Source organism: Sinocyclocheilus anshuiensis, unplaced genomic scaffold (genome assembly GCF_001515605.1).
Source record: "Sinocyclocheilus anshuiensis isolate Anshui unplaced genomic scaffold, SAMN03320099.WGS_v1.1 scaffold1272, whole genome shotgun sequence".
NCBI lineage: Eukaryota > Metazoa > Chordata > Actinopteri > Cypriniformes > Cyprinidae > Sinocyclocheilus > Sinocyclocheilus anshuiensis.
The window spans coordinates 404665-425591 of record NW_015547713.1 but is presented as its reverse complement, the minus strand read 5'-3'; the positions used below and the strand labels follow the sequence as shown (position 1 = coordinate 425591).

Below are 20927 nucleotides of genomic sequence, written 5' to 3'. Positions count from 1 at the left end.
GCAGATTGCCCCCTCGAGGACATCGCGTGCGTGCTCTTCGCCCAAACAAACAACGCATAGATCGCGTGTGTCATCGGGTGTCAAATAGCGATGGCACGGATGCACAAATCTTCTAAACGCTATACTAGTGCTCGCCATAATGAATGAAAGAGATCGCTCTTACCACGGAAATGCACGCTTCAAACAAAACAGTCAGTGAAGACGAAGAAGAGAATGATGTGTTCTCCAGATGCCTATTTATACTAAAGTCGCACCGGTAGTGACGTCATGGCTGTCGCCGGCCAACGTGTTGTTGGTGTTTTTTCAATGTATGCTTCAGACACGGGTCACGACAAGGCGTTCCCCATAGCGACCCCTAGAGGACGCAGTTCGAAGTTCCCATGAAAGGGAACCTTGATGTTCTCTTGATGTGGTCACCGGCAAGAAAAATGAAATATCTTTATCTGCACAAGATAAATCATGCAGATTTATGAATATTTGCATTGCTGTTACATCATCCTTGATATAGTATATAATCACATCATCGTATCTGTTTACTGCTTAGTAAAGTTTAAATGATGGACATAACGTCATTAAGTGCAATATACACAACTTACTGTAAGATAAAAGCTGACAAACGCTTAATAATGTGTTTTTTTCTTTTCTTTTTTTCTAGATTGATACAATAAATTCAAAGCATCAAAGACAAAGATTAAAAAGACAGATTCAAATACTCAACTATTTATTTTTTTAGGTTTTGTTTTGATTTAAGTACAATACTTTTGAGTGAGTGAGTGTGTGTGTGTGCGTGCGTGCGTGCGTGCATGCGTGAGTGAGTGTGAATTTTATTTTTCCAAACTAAAATTTCAATAACCATATTTTTATCCTATAGTTGTTGGATAAACCTGTGAAGGTCACACTTTAGTTTTGGGACCAATTCTCACTATTAATTAATGACTTTTGTCTCAATAAACTCCTAATTTGCAGCTTATTATTACTGTAGTTAGTAAGGTAGCTGTTAATTTTAGGTATTGGGTACAATTAAGGGTTCTAAAATATGCAGAATAAGGCATTAATATAAGCTTTATAAGTACTAGTAAACAGCCAATATGCCAGTAATATGCATACTAATAAGCAACTAGTTAATAGGGAGAATTGGTCCCTAAACTAAAGTGTTAGTGAACACAAAGTCATACTAACATACTGTATATTCAACTATACTATATAATGAATGCAGTATTTTTGTAAGTTATTCATAAATTTTGTGTTTTTTATATTTTACTGTAAAAATGTTGTTAAATATATAAACTATGCTGAACATACCCTTTTGACTCCTTCTGAGGCCATTACATAAAATATTTCCATCACACTTTTTTATTTTATTTTCTTAATATTTTCAGATTTCATTTGAAATTTAGTTTATTGTTTTATTTTATTCAGCTTTAATTCAGTTATCAAAAACCGTTTCAATAGTTTTAGTTAATGATAATAACCCTGCAGCATACTTTGAAATAACAAATGCACCTCAAACAGAGTGCACAGATTCATTCAATTTGTGTGAATTTGAAATTGGGTCCAAAAACTGTATATTAAAACATCATCAGTCATCATCCATGTCATCTCACATGAGTAGCAACATTCTGCTGATAAGAACATCACAGGTTGCCAAATACATATTATAAAAAAATGAACAATGATAATTTATCATTGACGTTAACTTTTCCAACAGATAGTGTTAACAGTATACTGGTACAGCTAATTCACACTAATTTTAATAATCCATTACACTGATTGTCCTCACACAGGACTGTAGTGACTTAACTGTAATTTAAGTCGTTAAAAGCCCAAACTTCGCATATCTGGCATACCTTTTAATAACCTTATTTCCTAAAAAAAAGGGTAATGAACACTGATTAAAGTTGCACCGATTACATGAAACACGTCAAGCATATATATAAGACATACAACATATTATTTGTGAATATATTGCCCCGATACTTTTCAATGATTGTCAATGATTGTCTGTGTACGTTTCATTTCTTTGTCTGTGACAAAAGGAGTTTGTAAGGGTTTCAGTCATGCAGGAAGCAGATGGTCAAACAGTCATGTGGCGTCACGCTGTATATCCCGTGCTTGCAGGCCCGAGGACGTGATTAAATTACTGTCCTTTTCCTGTTTGGATGTAATAGTTCTATTCATTGGTGGTTACAAGACATCGTGGTTTCTATATGTTGTGAACGAACCTTTTCAGTCCTGATACAAAAAAGCTTTGTTGTCTCCTGTTTGGATTAATCTTTAATCACTCCTCTGAGTAGATGACGACAAGACTGGCAGGAAGTCGACCCAGAATATTGGAGTCATGTGCTGGGGGTGATTAGTATAGATACCTCATGATGGCTGATAAGGGGGAGATCTTTAGATCCTTCTGTAATATTTCTGTTTCATAATTCACGTGGTGAATCCACAGCTTATGGGGGCCTGTTTCACAAGACAGAGACCTTACAGGACACATGCAATTGTAATAGAAAGACACGATACTAATCAAATCATTGTTCTAAACGAGCTCTGTCAGCAGGGTTGGTAACAGTGCCTACTACTAATTATTTGTATGCCTGTTATCTCTTCACACTAATCCACATAATACAAATGGATTGAGATGTGTCAGTGTGTGTGTGTGTGTGTGTGTGTGATGACTCATCCAGAAGGTGACTGGTCTTTTTGATTATGTACCAGTAAGTACTATTAAAGTTGTTCATTTTTACACATGCACACAAACAAGCAAACATATGTTAAGTATAAGAGGACAAACCACAAACATATCAACAAACTCTAGCACTAAAAAAAAAAGAAAAAAGATTTTTTTGTACTTTGTAAGCATTTTTAATATAGGAATATGATAGGAATACTCCTCAATACAAACAAACCAGCAAATGCAAAGAAGCATTTAATGAATCAATTATTGTCCTAATGTTCCTAAAATAATTTTGAGGAAAAAATGCATGTAAAATCTTAAATGATTATTATCAGTCTGATTTTGATTTGTAAAGCCTTGTCAACAGAATTAAAGTTGAAGGTTGGCAAGTTCAGATATCTTTATGACACGTTATGCTGTTCTGAAGCAGGTGCTGTAAAAATGGAGTAAAAAGCTAAAGTCTGGTGACATTTTGCTTATCACATTTTAACTGACATGGTAACTTGAACTTTTTTTTTTAACTCAGTATACTAGAATGTGAAACAAGATGTAGAAAAAGAATTAAATACAATCCACCTCAGCAGTTATACATGTCATCCACCTGACAAAATCCCATAATAATCCTGTATTTAGACCTTGCACCTGGACTGTGTTCTAACCACTCAACAAGTGTTATGCTTAAAATATCTCTCTTTTTCCTCTAATAGCTTTCATTGTACTTACAGTGTTAGGCAAAAAAGAAGAGTCCTCCCTCTCGTTGGTCCTTACACGCTTTCTGTTTGTTTCAAACACACATATATACACACGCATACGCACACACAGAGCAAAGCAGAGTGATGTGGAACAGCAAGGAAGCCTGGGGGTTTATCAGCCCTGCCACTGTTCAGACAGCCAATCAGAACGAGGCTTTCATTCAGAGCAACACACACAAGCAGAAGCAGGGCAAGAGGAGCTGATTCATAAGGAGTTAATGAGAACCTGTTCACTTTCCACAAACATTAATACAATTACAGACATACAGACCAATACACAGACACACAAATGATATCACTTTGAATAATATTTTTTAAATCAATAATAGCATATACCAACTGAAACAAATATTTTACACTTGAAATGTATGAACTACACAGATTATCTTTAGTTGTCTCCTATCCTATGTCTTAGCCGTCAAAATGAACTGTTATTTTGCAGTTATTAGGGCATCTGAAGTGCCTCTGTACAGTTTACAGCTATTTCATTTAAATGACTCAACAATATACCAATAATATATTGTATTATGGAATAAATGTGTTTTCTTGTAAAGTTAGTCATTAGATCTGCATTAGGTCACAGGTTTCCCTCTCACATCTTGAGTGAATTAGCTCTGGAACCAAAGAACAAAAACTGACTATTTGAGTGAAAACCTATCCACAAAAGCCACATGTTGAAAACATCCATCAGGACTAGCCTTGCATTTAACAATGTATGTTGTCAATAAAACCATTATACAAAAATAAAACCTTTAGCGATGAAACACAGATACTATAATTGCATGTCTGCCAAATCTCACTGCCAAATTGTTTAAAGTTTTCTACTTTTTTTACCCATCAAATCTCAAACTCAGAAAATTATTTCAAATAATAAAAGTAATTATTCTCTAACAGTGGAGCATAAACATAATATATCCCTACAAGTCATGAATGGGTTAAAGCCCCTCCCTTAAGAAAAATGTGTCTGGTTTCTAGTTCCCAAGTGTTTGGTAATAAAAATTCAATTACATTTTTTTTTTTAATAGGCCTATTAGTATTACAGTTCAGAGCAAAACACATTACTCTTAAAATCAGTCTTCCGCTGATACTGTAAATTGACACAGCTAGCATTTATAACTTAAAATGCTGGGGGCTCAAGACTGACTGACTGTAATTACTGAGCATCTATATAACTCACACAGTCTCTGTCAATCACAGTGCCTGTCACTTTAAAATGAAAATTGGTCTGCGCCAGTAACCTCGCGGTTAGTGCTCTGACAGACAGCGCAACTGTACTCATGGCGACCCAAGTTTGAATCCAGGCTCGTGGTCCTTTGCCGATCCCGCACCCCTCCCTCTTCATCCAATGCTTTCCTGTCTACTCTACACTATCCTGTCCAAATAAAGGCATAAAAAAGCCCATAAATAAATTTAAAATAAATCTAAAAGTGCACAGTTACTCTTGTCACAGTGACAGATATTTACATTTGTGACCCTGGACCACAAAACCAGTCATAAGGGTCAATTTTTCGAAATTGAGATTTATACATCATCTGAAAGCTGAATAAATAAGCTTTCCATTGATGTATGGTTTGTTAGGATAGGGCAATATTTGGCCGAGATACAATTATTTGAAATTCTAAATATTGAGAGAATCGCCTTTAAAGTTGTCCAAATGAAGTTCTTAGCCATGCATATTACTAATTAAAAATTAAGTTTTAATATATTTACAGTAGTAAATTTACAAAATATCTTCATGGAACATGATCTTTACTTAATATCCTAATGATTGTTGGCATACAAGAAAAATCAATAATTTTGACCCATAGAATGTATTTTTGGCTATTGCTACAAATATACCCTAGCGACTTAAGACTGGTTTTGTGGTCCAGGGTCACATTTTATATAAAAAGCTTGAATACTGTTCAGGATGTACATGAGATTTAGATTTAATTTTCAAACAGGGGAAAAATAAACTTTTTTGAGGATGATTGAAACGGTTTACTATTTATGAGATTCTCTGCCCTCTAGTGGAAATTAACATGGCTTGCATCATGCAACAGGTGATTCTACACACAACAGTACAACATGTAGTTTTATTGTAGTGTAATATCTGCTGAGCATGTAACATTTAGAACCTTTATGAGAAGTACTCACTGTTGTGTATCTGTGTAGCTAGTTAGTACAGTGACTGCAGTCCACATTTGAGATGCAGCAGAACTGTTACAAAAGTCTATAATTACATTGTTGCATATTTCTTTTTAAAATATTCCAATTCATTTTGTTAACTTAATACACATTTTAATTTCACATTCCACATGGCCATATAAATGATTTGTACTGTTGATAAGATTAAATAAGAATAGATTAAACTTTCAACGTAATAAGTAAATGTAGTAAATATTTATCTTGAGCTAATACCAGTTTTGTAAATTATATATTTATATTCATATTTAATATTTCTGGAATTCTTTATAACTATTTAACCCATTTTTAAGCAAATCATTTTTAATTAATTAATATTAAGAAAACATAAATCATTTTATGAATGATGAATTATGTAAATAAACTGCCTCACCTAAAGCAATGCTAAATTAAACTATCGTTGCTAAGATTCTTGAAGGGGTTCGGCAAAAAATCTAAGATATTACAACTTTGTCACATGTTCCCTTATAAGTAAACATATTACAAAGTCCTACAACACAAGTGAAAAGTGCTAGTCACTTAATGATATGAACATTGTGTGTGATGTTTGCTTGTTATGATAATAACAATTATCATATAGCAATGAATTAATGTTTTATTCTAAACAGAATATATCAGTCCCTTCTTTGTACAAAAATACCTGAAAAGGTTACAATTAGAATTTGTAAGCCATTCAGCTAATTACAGAACCAAGCAGAACAGATTATCAACACGGAATCTGAAAAGAAGAAACCTTTTTTCTATGCATGTTTTTGTTTGTTTGTTTGTTTGTTTTTCATTCCCTGAAAGACATAGATTCATATTTACTTCTATTTTACTTACACTTATGGTCATGATATTTTTTTTGCATTGAGAAAACATATGCAAAGCTCAGGAATTATTACTGACAGTTGCGAGAAGGTTCTGATTATGGCATGAATAAAGTTACAGAAGTTGCTTACATTACAGCTTCCATGTTACACATGTTAGATGTTGTTATGACTCATGACAGTAGCAATAATTAAAAGCAGATCCACAGAATCACACATTAGGTTAATTACAAATCACTATTTATGTATAATGCAATTACTCTGTAACATGAACAGTGTAATCAAAAGCATGACCTCCTCTTTCATCAGAAATGATAATAGTGACAAATGGTCACAAATTCCAGATCAGTAACCATAACCTGAGTAGGAACACCCTCTCAGGTCGACATTAGTGAGGAGAGAGAGGATGGACCGTAGGGTTTTGAGGCACCTGATGTACATAATTTTTAAAGGAATAGTTCATAAAAAAAAAGAGTGATATAGCAGAATGACCAAGCTGCTCTGTTCCACTGAATTCACTGTAATTTTTAGACGAACTATCCCTTTAAGAAAGGGTGGAAGCTATGGTCATCACACACAAACTCATCACACAGTCATTGCAGTCAAAACTAGAATATCTTGAAGGCCGGTGATTCATTAAGAGAGAAAGGGGGGTGGGGATAATGGAGGTCTGGTGTGGTCAAAGACTCAATAAAAAGAAGTACACCGTTAGTTTAATAAAAATAAAAATACAGAGAAGAAGTCTTGCTGGTCCACAGGACCAGTTTAAAACAGCCTCCACTTCAACCCTGAGCAACCCAGTTACATTCATTTCTTTTAAATATAAAAAATTACATTTATTTCTTTCACTGATAAACCCTCATCAGATCACACACTTTGCAAATGCTGCTACCAGCTTCTTTCAAACAACATTGGGGAAAATGCAAAAAAACAAATTTGTCTTTGATTCATATTAAAGAAACATTTCTACAATATCTACAAGGCATAAATTTGTTAGCGTTTTCATAATAAGTGTATTTGTGAGAATAAGTGAGTTTTTATAACAGCAATTTAGCTTAATAATGACCTTCAATGACTAAGAGTTCAAAGTCCAGTTTTCTGTCAGCTCAATGCAAACATAACATATTCTTTAAGGTCAATTAGCATGACAAAGCAACACAAAATAGAATATATTCAATATTTACACACTTAATCAAAGAATAAAAATGCACTAAAATAAGTCAAGTTTCTTCATTTTATATGCCATTGTGGAAAGAAGAAAAACAATCTGTATCCCAAAATTCAGTGTGGTATCTACAAACGTGTACATGTACAGTTATACATGAATGGAGTGTAACTATAAGCTGCATGTTACATGATATATGCAAAAACGAAACAATGTGGCAAATGAAATAAATCTGTACGGACAATGTGACGTGTAATGCATTACTGTGTTAACTTAGAAATGATGCCCCGAGTGTTTGGATTGTGAACAGAGTCAGACATCCTGCTCACACTCACTTTTAGACTGAACAGTCAACTAATTAACAAGTAAGCGCTAATGGTACTCAGACTACCCTACAGATCAATTGTACTCACACAGGTGATTCACCAGTAACATATAGTAAACTAGTCTTTAAGTAACCAACAACTTCCTCTCTGGCAAAAATCCAAAAATCCAAAAATTGTGTTTCTTTCTTTCTTTCTTTCTTTTTATTGTTTAATGATCTCATAAAAAACATATAACCTCTAAACTCAATACATCCATCTGTCTGAACCAGGTGGAAAAATTCCTGATATACTGTTACACTAGAATTATAGTATATCGAAACTGGTTGCAGAATATGCTAATTAATAGCATCATAATTGCAGTGTTGTTAGTTTAGTCCTTGGCTGGCTGATTGTATAGCTTATCACTTATCAGACCCTGAAAAATAAAGACAATAATGTCAAGTTCAGAAAGCTTGTGTGTGTATGCTTGTGCCTACACACACAAACTGCAACTAAATCAACACTGACACACACTCATCCTCAAACAAGGCTTGAATTAACTTAACTGACACTGAGAAAGATATTAAAGTGAATAATAATAATAATAGCGCTGATTTAAGCCCTGCTGTCTATTTCTGTGGTTAAATCATCCAATGAGATCTAAGTAGTACCTGGCAGACTGAGATCATATCCTTATTACACGGCTCTCTGAAATACTTGATTTTAATTAGGCAATCTCCTCATTGAAACATAATCAAATAGTTTCAGTAAATCAATATTACATGTTCATTTTTTAATGTTCTTTTTATTGGTAAGTAGCCGTGTAATAAGCAGCATAATGTCCAGTCAAAATAATCCCCCTTTGTATCAGGATTGACCTTAATTTTTTTGTGTGAAAGCCAGCTGATTGTATATTATCCCTTACTTAACCGAGATGACATGAATTATATGTATCTTAGAATGAACAAACAGCTTCATGTTACTTTGTGACATAATTAAAACGACTTTTTTTCATAGACGACAATAGGAAATTTGCAAAAATAGACCTTAATCGTGTAGACACCATCTAATGTGAATGGAAACAAAGCTGTTCAATGGGCTGCATTGAGCTGTCTTAATGCCTATATCATGTGTTAACTTGTGTTTTTGTCCACTGGAATTTTTCTCAAAAAGATGTGTTTTCAATATAGTGTCAGATTAACAACACAACACAACAGTACAACCCATTGAACAGGCTTTACTGACTCACCATAACTAAGGACTATGCAGATGGTGTTCTACAGAAGGATGTTGATGAATAATTAGTGTTAAACAGTTCAAGAAAGGGGGTCTAGTTAACTGAAGTCCAAAAATTCACAAAAATGTGGAAGAAAATTATTGAACAGCGCTGAGAAAAACAAATCTAAATTTCAAGTAATCAAATCCAGATAAATAAATAAATTTGTTGAAGCAATACTTAAAAATGATTGCATCATTTGCATTTATCTATGTACTTTTCTCTTGGGTGAACTTGTAGACATGGTGGCTATGCCCTTTCTATCTAGTTTAATACAATATAGGTACAAACTAAAAACATGGCTCTTTCGTTGCATTGCGTCACAAGTACAAAAAAATATCTTTACAAATCCGTTGTACCTACTGCTACCATGGACAAGGCAGATTATAAATTCGAACCCCATTTTTCTGTGGGTGTTCTTAGCCCGGGCTTCACAGTGTGCTGTCCTCGAAACAATCTTTCGAAACATGGAGAGACAAATAGAAAGTCAACAACAAAATAGACTGGAGCTGGGACTGAAGATGACAGCAGTTCTAAAGATTCCAGTTTGTTGTTCTAGCTCCTGATAGACTGCGACCCACAGCAGAGTTCCCAGCAGAGGGTTTAGTTGTTATTAATCACTGAACTCAACAGACTCCTCTTTAAAATCAAGGCACCGTTCCTAAAGGATGTGGTGGTGATGGCAGGCCATGTTTTTGTACTCTTGTTTAAAGGAATAGTTAATTCAAAAACTACATTTGGCCATAATTTTTTCACCTTAATGTCCTTCCAAAATCGTATGCTTTTTTTTTTTTTTTTTTCTGGAAGCGGATTTGAGTTAGACATAAGCTTGGCTTGCAGTCAAAATTTCAGATGCTTCCTCGCCTAATGTATCATATGGCAGTGTTTTAGTACTCAAGACTGGACTCTTGAGTTGTAATGCACACGGAAGCATTTGGACTTGGTCTTGACTCGGACTCAACTTTCTTACGGTCTCCAATACAATACTGTCATATGGCTTCAAAAGACTTGAATTATAGCGCATGCGCTGCATTTAATGGTTCATGGTGTTTTTTGTCCTGGAAACTAACAGCCGTGGTCTCTATGAACTGTCTATGTATGACATACATTTGCTTGGCAAATTTATCTTATTGTGTTCTAATAAAAATAAAAACAAACTTTTAAAATGTAATATTGTTTTGGTACAACAATAGGGTGAGTAAATAACCCAATTTCATTTTTGAGATTAACTATTCCTTGTAGGAGTGAAGGGACATGTCACTTCTTGGTATGGCCAGTAGAGAGCATTGCAGGTTATATTTTGTGAGGGGGAGAAACTAAAAAAAATAAAAAATTACACAAAAAAGAGGCCAAATGCATTACGCATGAGAGTTCTTTGCTCAAGAAAATGAGCACATAAGAAAAATAAGACAAGTGGCTAAATATTCTAGTGATTACCGGTGAAAATGATCGAAAGCATGAATTTAACGGCAATGTCTTTTCACAGTACTGAAACCACCAATCGGCTGTCCACATCTCACAGGACATTCTAGAATCAAATCTGCTTGATTTATGAAAGCAACAATTGCTATAGCTTGCTTGTTCCTGGTTCATGAGTGCAAAATGAAATCAAACGTGATTTACGAGTGTTCCGCTGGTCTTCACAAATCATTATCTGCACGATTAAGACCGCGGATCCTGAAGACTCCCTCTGGATGATTGTCCTGAGAACCTGCTCTGGCCACGGTCGAGTGTGCAGGTGGCTGAGAGGTTCATCAGCAGCTAATACACAAGCTTTATTTCCTTTATTTCTTGCTGGTCCTGTTTGTGTTTGTTGTTTTGATTTTCTCTCCTTGATAGCGAGCTTCTCTCGCAGTGTGCTTTTTCTCCAGCCCAGCAGCACAGCATTACACCACAGCACACGACGTCTGAGTGTTTGTCTTTAGGCGGAATCAGGCAAACGGAGGTCATAAGGCCACAGTGGTGCAGGGGTGTTTAAGTTTGCAAGGCAGAACTCCTCTGTTCAGCACGTAAAACTCCACCAGCTGGATCAGGTCCGTGAATTTGGTGGCGCCGTCATCAAGGCTCAAGAACATTTGACCGTCTTCTTCACACTGAAAAAAAGGAAGATTAGTCAAGTGATTTATATAAACCATTTTATATGTGCTGAAAACTTTTTATGCATTCTCAAATGTGTCAGGCTGCAATTTCATTTCATGCAATTTAAATACACATAGTATTCTAAACCGTCAGCTTCTACGGTGAGTTTTCTCTACTGGCAGAGCTACGGTTTGAAAAGATTCGTGCTGAGCATGTTAATTGAAGTCATGCTGACATGCTTATAGCAAGATACCTGATTAATAACACAGTTTAAAAGCTCAACCTTTTGAAGTTTAACTCTATCGCCCTCCTGGAGTATTGAGGTTTGTTACAGGCACAGCAAAGCAAGAATGCTTGTTATGTACAGCATGCTGTGCACTTGCAATGCATTGATCAAGCATTTGCATCTGCACTCTTATGTGGAGGAGGTTTCTTGTCTTTCACACTCATTCTCAGCAAGTTAAAGGTGGTATTCAATAAATCTAATGCATACTTGGAATACTTGAGAGTATTTTAAGGAATGCCAAATGTGCATCAGCATACAAAGTGAAAATGCTATATGTGTTCTGAGTGCAAGAAAATGATAAAATCTCACCGGTAAAATCTGGAAATGTTTGATTTTCTGGTGGTGACACAGTGTGAGTACAAACGCCTTAGGATTGCTCTGGCTATCCCTCAAGAGAAACATTCTGTTGCACAAAAGACAATTAAGTGTAAGTATATACTGCATAGAATCATCCAGAATGTTGTTGAGAATAACTAATGAGCTATGATATGTACCCATCCACTCTGCCCTGCTGATGGATCATCTTGTGGGACTCCTCCCGTGAAATACGACTGTGAAACCAAAGCTGAGTTCTGTGGATAACTGGATCAGAGGATATACAAAATGCCTTTAAAGGAAAGATGCCATTGAATGTGCACAGTATTCCATTGAAAACTGCTCACTTGTCTTAAACGCAAAAATCTTTCCTTTTTGCCTTGCCATCTCAGGAATAATTTGCATTATAAAGTATATTAAATTGGGTAACACTTTAAATTATAAAAATCATTCACAATTTTACTGTATTTTTGATCAAATAAATGTAACCTTGGTGATAATAGGAGACTTCTTTCATAAACATGATAAAGCATGATTAACTATTAATTGCTAGTGTAAATGCATGTCACAATAATGATAATAATCAACAAAAGACACTAATTAAACACTAGAAAGTACCTCCGCTTAATGATGAGGGGTGTAATGGGCTGGGGCTTCCTAGGATATTCATACGCTGACTTCTCTTCTGAAAAAAGACAGGGAGACATAAGCCACACAATCAACTTTAACATTTCTACATCATGCTAATTTGACTACAAGTTTAAACAGTAATTCAAGCATGTTACTGAAAAAAAATTCAGTTATTTTATTAATGTAAAATCTTGCACTAGATCATTTTATTTGTGTTGCCCTGGTAAACACTGCTTAGAAACATGATTCTTCTGTAATTCATCTAGATCATCATAGAATGTCTGGTAACTGCTGATCTGACAGTTGTCCAGAAGACAATCATTGACACCCTTCACAAGGAGGGTAAGCCACAAACATTCATTGCCAAAGAAGCTGGCTGTTCACAGAGTGCTGTATCCAAGCATGTTAACAGAAAGTTGGTACTTTCAGTTGGTACTAAGTTGGTACTACTTCAGACTGTGTGCATTTAATTTATTTAATACACGAGTTTCACAATTTGAGTTGAATTACTGAAATAAATTAACTTTTCCACGACATTCTAATTTATTGAGATGCACCTGTATATATAAAATCAAATAATTAAACAATCAAAACAAATATGATTATTGGAACTGACTCTCCAGGCATGTCCCTCTTCCATGGCAGCACTCTGAGCCTCCATGGGATTGTCAATCACTCGGCCTATCCTCCCTGAGAAATCCATGGCTACAAGAGAGTTCTCTGAGACACTCCTCTGGAAAAGAAGATCGGAAGTAACAATGACTGCCAATGAGTTTGCCATATTACAGATGTGTTGTATTTTGCTAATTATCTGGTCAATATCTAGTACATGTTCTAAACCAGTAAGTAATAGTCAAAACTTTTTAAGCATAGCATTAACATGGATGAATTGTTGTGGTTTGTTTCCTTATCATTTGTTTTTAAATGACTTATTTTTCATCTCTCTATTATTTTTTTTTTTAATTGTCAGCATTGCATAATATCCATAAGACAAGCTGTAATAATAACTTTACTGCCAACACTTGAACCATCATTCCGTAATGTGAGATCATGGCCCACATATTGACACATGTCTGATTAATGCTCCATCTGTGAGGTAGAGAAGAAGAGAGAGAGAATGCAGGAGTAGGTTAAGAGTGAGTATCTTACCACAGGCGCTGAGAAGTGTGAAAGCAACGTTTTTCGCTGCTGGGGGATCTTGTAATTTTGATAGAGTAAAATTCCATACTATAAGGAAGAAAAATTTAAAAAGTGTAAAAGAGTCAAAAAAGAATGATACTCTTTAACAAAACACCAGAATAAAACATTACGCCAATATACAGAGCTATTCATTGCATTTTCCTCAAAGTGAAATGATGCTGCCTGAATTCAGAAATGTGTTCGACCACAATGATAATTTGCTCCTCAAATATAATCTCACGACGGCAGTATTAGACGTAAGTGTAAGGTACACATTGCCATAACTGTATTTTAATCAATTTGCCCTTTTTTCTTCATTACACAACATAATGTCTTACACCATTTATGTCTGATGCATAGAACATCACTGCATTATGTCTGTCACAGATGCTCTAGATCAGTCCAAGAAAAATACTGTGCAGATGCTAGATCAGCCTGGAAAAGTGTGAGGGTTCTAGCTCAGCCAGCGAAAGAATGCAGATTCTAGATCAGGCAAGGAAAAGGTGCAGGTTCTAGATCAGCCTAGAAAAGAGTGAGGGTTTAAGGTCAGCCAGGGAAAGAAATGCAGGTTCTAGAACAGCTAAGGAAAGAGTGCATGTTATAGATCAATCAGGGAAAGGATATGGGTTTCAGATAAGCCTATAGAAAAGGGTATGGGTTCTAGATCTGTCAGGAAAAAAGGCTCAGATTCTGGAAAGGGTGCAATTTCTAGATGAGCCAATGAAAGGGTGCATATTTTAGAATAGCCAGGGAAAGTAGGGGGTTCTAGATTAGTCAGGGAAATCAGTAGTTTCTAGATTAGCCAAGGAAAGAAGATTTTAGATCAGGCAAGGAAAGGAGGGGGTTCTAGATCAGCCTGGAGAGGGTGAGCATTCTAGATCAGCCAGGACAATTTCACAGGTTACTGCAGATCAGTTAAGGAAAGGGTACAGATTCTAGATCAGGTGTGATCTAGATAAGTCAGGAAAAGGTGTGGGTTCTAGCTCAGTTAGGAAACGCTTAGGTTCACTGAAGAATGGAAAGGGTACAGGGTGCGCAGTCAGTTAAAAGTGGAGGTATCAGATCAGTCAGTGAAATTGTTCAGGTTCTAGATCAGTTAAGTGAAGGGTTATGGTTAAATACCATAACCAGGATAAGGATAATCCAAGGAAAGGGTGTTTGTTCTGGCTCAGTCGGGAAAAGGACTCAGGTTCCAGATGAAGGGAAAGGGTGCAGGTTCTAAATCAGCCAAGGAAAAGGCGCAGTTCCATCAGCTAGTGAAATGGGATTCCACTACCAACCTTGAAGAGTCTGAAGGCTGTCATCCAGCATGTTCTGCTCTGCTCGTCCTCTGCGCACAACATCCTCAGTTCTTTCACTTCATTCCTTACTTTGTTAGGCTGCAAATTAGCATAATGCACAACATTAGTCCCTCTGCTGACAAAACCTTTGTGAGATGTTTAACTGTGTTTTTCTACACATAATGTTTAAAGCTTTTTAGGCTGAATTTGAGTTGAATGTTTAACATTTAACTTTTCAGAGCTTATCTACTTTAAGAGTTCTCATAAAAGACCACATAAACTTACTTTTATGCAGAATTCAAAGTCATTCGGTGCATTGTGCAGCTTTCTCCCTGTTATTACTGTAAAGACATTGCTGTCCTCCAGGTCTGCTAGTAGCTGTAAATGCCTGGGCTCCTGTGAAAGATCAGTCAACAGCTCATGTCATTTAATGGATAAGGAGTGGAGAGGGCACTAAAAGAGCACTCAAAAATGGGGGAGGGTCAAATCTAACCAGCACCCGATGACATTAACAGAGGCTTGTACATGATATAGACTTGTAAAGCTGTTTTACCAGGTTTTTTTTGTTTTTTTTTTTAGTTTAGGGTTGCCATTTCACCAGTATCAAAGTTAACTCACCTTTGACGTTCCTTTTGTTGAGAAGTACAATCCTGACCGTCTTAAAAACACATACAGTTTCTTCCATGATTTCCTGCCCATTTCTTTCACATACAAATATCCCTGGATCTCAGGACAACTCCTGGAGTTTAAAAAGTTCTGGAGGAAAAAGAAGAAAATAATTGAAAGTTCGATAAATCAAACAGTCAGCTAAGATTTGTGGTTTCCTTTCAGTGTGAACTATTCACCACTAGGTTTTAACAAAGGTCTGAATGTGCTAATAAACCAGTGATTAAAAGTAATATTTTCTAGACTGGATATCCAGGAAGGTTATGGGGGATACGGGGAAATAAGCTAAATCTGACAAAATGCATGTATATTTAGGGAAATGCTATTTTGTAAAAAAAAATAATAATAATATAATGTAAAATAATTAGTCAATTATTAAAAATAATTAATTGTGTGTGGCGTATCTTTGTTCACTAACAGTCGTCAGCTAGATATTAAGAGAGGGGTCTTATCAAGTAAAAAGTCAAAGATGTATGGGCTGATGTTAGATCAGGGGGTGATGGGAAAGAGAACACGTGTCTGTTGTACCTGCAGGAGCTGGGATGGGGGGATGGTCCCACTGGTCTCCTGACAAAAGGCAACCATTTGCTCTGGGAAGAAGTTCTGTCGAAAAACATGTTTTAGCTCAAGGTTGTATGATTTTAATTTATCTTTGTACTTTGTCAGAATAGTCATTCCCAGCTAAATCCTTATCCTCTAAACACAGTCCATTAAACTAAATATATAGTCCATTTAGTCTAAAATACACAGCCATACGAATTCAATGTTATATAACTCTTGTTAGTAGTATCATGCAAAGTTAATCCTTGAATAAATGCTCTGAAACACTACCCATAATGCTTATTAAATGAAAAAAAAGTCTACTACTACTACTAATAGTAATAATAATGCAAACTAACAATAAGAAATTCTGTGTGATTAAAGACATTCATCTGCTTGTGTAACATTTTGCCTCAGCACACAGAAAAATACAATCTTCAACAAAGAGAAAAAAAAGCCTGTCTTTAGTGGTTAAGGTGGATGAAAGAAAAGAGCAATTATTCGAAATTAGGTAATACTTTAGAATGGGGAACACTTATTCTCTATTAACTACGACTTTTCCCTCAAATAAATTCCTACTTTGCTGCTTATTAATAGTTAGTAAGGTAGTTGTTAAGTTTAGGTATTGGGTAGGATTAGGGATATAGAATAAGGTCATGTAGAATAAGGCATTAATATGTGCTTAATTACTACTAATACATTGCTAATATTCTAGTGATATGCATGCTAATAATCAACTAGTTAAGATACCCTAAAATAAAGTGTTACCCGAAATTATTCTAAAAGCTCATTGGTCCAAAAAACAACAAAACAATGAAGTATTATGTAATCTTTTAAAAACATAAGCCTGCCACTCATTGACTTTCTTCTAATGATTTTCTACCAGCACAAGGAATTTCAGGAAATTTAATACAAAGCTTTGCATAGCTCAGAAAAATAAATAAATAAAATACAATAAAATAATAACATATTAGTTACAGTGCACATAATTACTTCAAAGTTAGATGAAAATCATTGGTATAGCATTGTATATAACCTGAGCCATATTAAAAGATGAACTACAGTAAGATTAAACCAGATCCAAGTTTATCGGAATCCAGTACTCCAAGGAGCCACATGTAGCTGTTCAGGCCACATACTTAAATTCTTCTCAAATGGAAATACACATCATCATACAAATGGCAATCCCACAATCTACAAGTGACTGATCAATCACTGGGTTACAAACAATTTGGGGCAAACAGAAAATGTTGCTGACCAGCGTGAGAATCTTTACGAAAGTCACACTGTATCTGATTGTGTATTTAATACAATTTGTTTTTTATTCATTTTATGGAAGCACAGACACTTTGCTAAGTGCAAAAGGAATGCAATCTGATCAATCAAGGTGCATGAAGTGACTATGTGTAAATAGGCCCAAAGAAAGTGTTATCAAAGATTCTATAGTCAAGAGTGTACTTGTGTTACAGCAATTTAAAACAGTGCCAAGGGACAAACGAATTGTACGGTTAAAGCATAGATTTCCTTCTCCAGCTGAATTTACAAGAGGACTGAATGTTTGTGAAAGTGTTTGATTACCAGCCCAAACAGTAAGAGGCATGGGTTTCTTTTGGATTGTGTGAGAGCAGCTCACTGAACTGGAATCATGTCACTTGATATCTGCATCTACCAAATAAGACTGAAAATAGTCCATTAATGTGAGGAGCTTTTCCTTTAGCGTTAATCCGTGTCACGTTATTTATGTACCTACTGACACCTGCACCCACACTAAGAGAAGGAAACATTTCTACATTCTATTGTAATCTACAATCATATTAACCTAATTATGAAATAGTTCAAGTGAGGTCTTGGATTAACTTACCAATGGATTTTTAAAGAATTCATATTTGGCATAGTTCTTCCTGAAGATAAATTTACTCTCACTGGTCATTGACGCCTGCACTTGGACAACCAGTTCATGGTCTTCTAAACATCTTTCTGTGGAATGATGGAGAAAAAAAAATCAGGTCAAAATGAGTCACATACACACTGTATTCACTTCAAAATCTGTATTAAACTTGTGAAAAGATCTGTGTTTATAGACATATGACAAAAATGCATCTTTGTAACCAAAACGTGGTGTAATATTTGCATCTTGAATGACATCATTGTCGGTTAGCATTCATGCAGGCAGACAAAAAATAAACAGGGTGAGCATTCCCTGCCTGATGAAAAGAGCGTTTGTCTGGAGGAGATAACCCCCCTGCACACCACCTCTCTCTCCCCATCTCCCATTCAGCTTTACCAGTACAGGGACTTACTGACTTTAAAAAACCCTCCATGTGATCTGTGCATAAATTGATCTCTATTTAGTTTTCCTGTCTTTCTCACAATCTCTCTCCTACCGGTCTGAATGATGGTGTAGCTAATGCTGCCCATGAACGCTCAAACAAATAACTCTAAACCCTTACATGGACATGTTCTTCATTCAACTGTGGAACCGTTCAGAGTGCTTGTCTGGCAACAGGAAACTATAGGGGGATAAGTTCCACCAACCCCACAAACATCCTCAAGTGGCGATCACACTTTTCCATTTTTCATTCCATTTACTTCCATTAATTTGCATTCGAATATGGAAGACAGGAAAAGCAAACTCATGCAAATTTTGCTGCGTTCCAGAGTTCAAGTTTGGTGAGCTCTGCCCTGCAAATCTGTATCACGTGAAGACGTGTAACCAATAGAAGATTCATATATCACAATGTGACCTCTTACACAGTGCTTAATTTGTAAATGAATAATTGCCGGATCCAAAACAGCAATTAAAACATTGAACTGTGACTGACATTGAAAATACAACTTAAGTTTTCCCGGAATATTCAATGATGTCACTAAACTAAGAGAGCATCGTTCACAAGTTTCTGCATTAACCTAACTAGGGCACAGCTTCAAACCCTGGATCAAAAATGAGTTGCCAGGATGATTTTAGGAAAATGCATATCTAAGATACATTAAAAATAAAATTAAATCATAGTATAGGTATAAATATGCAAAAAATATCTGACTTTTTTAATTAAACGCGTATCCTTGCTTTATTTTACAAAATCACAAATGTTCTGTTGTTATTTTGAGTGTGCAAAAATAAAAGTGCTTTCGAATTATGTCTCACTCTTATCTGTATGATTAAAAATTATGTATTTTATGTTTCAGCTGTTCGATCGCGCCGGCGCCTCGTGGGCTCACACACACACACACAAACCACATATTCGCAACTCAAACTTGACATCGCAGTCTGTTCATTATCAAAATAAAATACAGTCAACCAGAAAAAGGTTACACTGGTCAATTTAAATAGTCCGTGGTATAACTGGTCCAATTTGTATGCCAAGCACATTTTTGCTCATGTGAAGAGGATATTTCTGTCGATATACGAACGCGCGTGAAGTACAAAGCCTCTACATTATTAATAATAGTTTAATTCAAATATCCGCCATGGCACCCCGAACGGGTACCGCTCTGGAGGCCCACTGTCCCGTGTCTGTCCTGAGGGACCTCCAGAGTGCCCACCCCCCCTCCCCATTGGATGTTATATGGCGTGAGGACACGCCTTCCGGAGGGGGACGTTATGTCAGACTCTGTTCCATGTTTTGTTTGTGTCTTGCTCCCCAGGTGTTCCTTTCCCATGTGTAATTTGTCCCAGGTGTTCCCCATGATGGTTCATTGATCCCAGGTGTGTCTCGTCGTCCCCTCCTCCTGTGTGTATTTAAAGTGTTCCCAGTCCCTAGTTCTCTGTCCGCTGTTGGAACGTCTTCGTGTGAACGTCTTCCTGTGAATGTCTTCCTGTGTTCGTCTCCCTTGGTTCATGCAAATAAAGTCCTGTCAACATATTCTCCAGCGTCTCCTCGTCCCTCGTGTGTGTGCAACGTGACAGTACTTTCAGTTTTGCTTTGTTTTGGTTTCTTTAGGTTTATATATTTTTCATTCTTGTTCTGTTCTGAATACCATTACATTTATATGATTTGTTTTGGAGTGAGCTATACTAATGTATAGTTTATAGTGTTTATATAGTGTTTATACATTATTACAGTCTCTCCAAATTTTCTGCTGCTCACAAAACAATAAGCAGTAAGCACCAATCAATGAGAGCGAGTTCGAACTTAAGCAAGCTGACTGGTCACAGTCAAAAATATGTTGAGGCCTGTTAGATTTTTGTGTGTTACATAGAGAATTGTGTGTTGTGTTTTGCAAAAAGTGTTTAATGAAATTGAGAACTCAAAGGTCAAAGGCCGAGAATTAGTGTATGGTTTTGCAGATTTGCTGTGTGGTTCTGGAGTTTGAGTGTCAGGTTTCAGAAATTGTGTGACAAGTAAAGATTGTTTTGGAGTGAGGGGAACTAGGCTATGATTATAGTGTTTATAATGTTTATACATTATAATATTTCACTTTATTTGGTATTATTTCTGGTATTATTACACTCTCTCCAAACGTTCTGCTGCTCACAAAACAATAAGCAGTAAGCACCAATCAATGAGAGCGAGTTTAAACTTAAGAAAGCTGACTGGTCACAGTCAAAAATATGTTGAGGACCAATACATAACCTCCAAATACATAAACCTGCTCTCGCTCTCATATGCATGCACGCACTGTCACGATGTAACGCCGGATCCTTAAAAACAATTACCGGAATGCAAAAATCCAAAATCTGACATTTTCCGGAACAGGATCCGGAAGGATCTGGCTCAAATTAAGCACTGCTCTTACAGTTTTTTTTTTTTTTTTTTTTTTTTTTATCTTACACACATTTTCAAAACTTT

The 20927-nt window shown here is 35.9% G+C and overlaps 1 protein-coding gene across 3 annotated transcripts in view; it reads right to left on the bottom strand.

Moving 5' to 3' along the window:
• Positions 1 to 8682: 8682 nt before the first annotated feature.
• Positions 8683 to 20927, bottom strand: part of grb10b (growth factor receptor-bound protein 10b) — a 114045-nt gene continuing 101800 nt past the window's right edge. For all 3 annotated transcript variants that reach the window (XM_016506939.1, XM_016506937.1, XM_016506938.1), the window contains exons 7-17: positions 17999 to 18114; positions 16126 to 16200; positions 15550 to 15687; positions 15217 to 15327; positions 14932 to 15030; positions 13622 to 13699; positions 13089 to 13205; positions 12461 to 12527; positions 12022 to 12109; positions 11837 to 11930; positions 8683 to 11255 (exon numbers count right to left, since the gene is read on the bottom strand). In XM_016506939.1, the coding sequence (XP_016362425.1) occupies positions 11109 to 11255; positions 11837 to 11930; positions 12022 to 12109; positions 12461 to 12527; positions 13089 to 13205; positions 13622 to 13699; positions 14932 to 15030; positions 15217 to 15327; positions 15550 to 15687; positions 16126 to 16200; positions 17999 to 18114 (1130 nt within the window). In that variant the 3' untranslated portion in view covers positions 8683 to 11108. The remainder of the gene's footprint in view (positions 11256 to 11836; positions 11931 to 12021; positions 12110 to 12460; positions 12528 to 13088; positions 13206 to 13621; positions 13700 to 14931; positions 15031 to 15216; positions 15328 to 15549; positions 15688 to 16125; positions 16201 to 17998; positions 18115 to 20927) is intronic.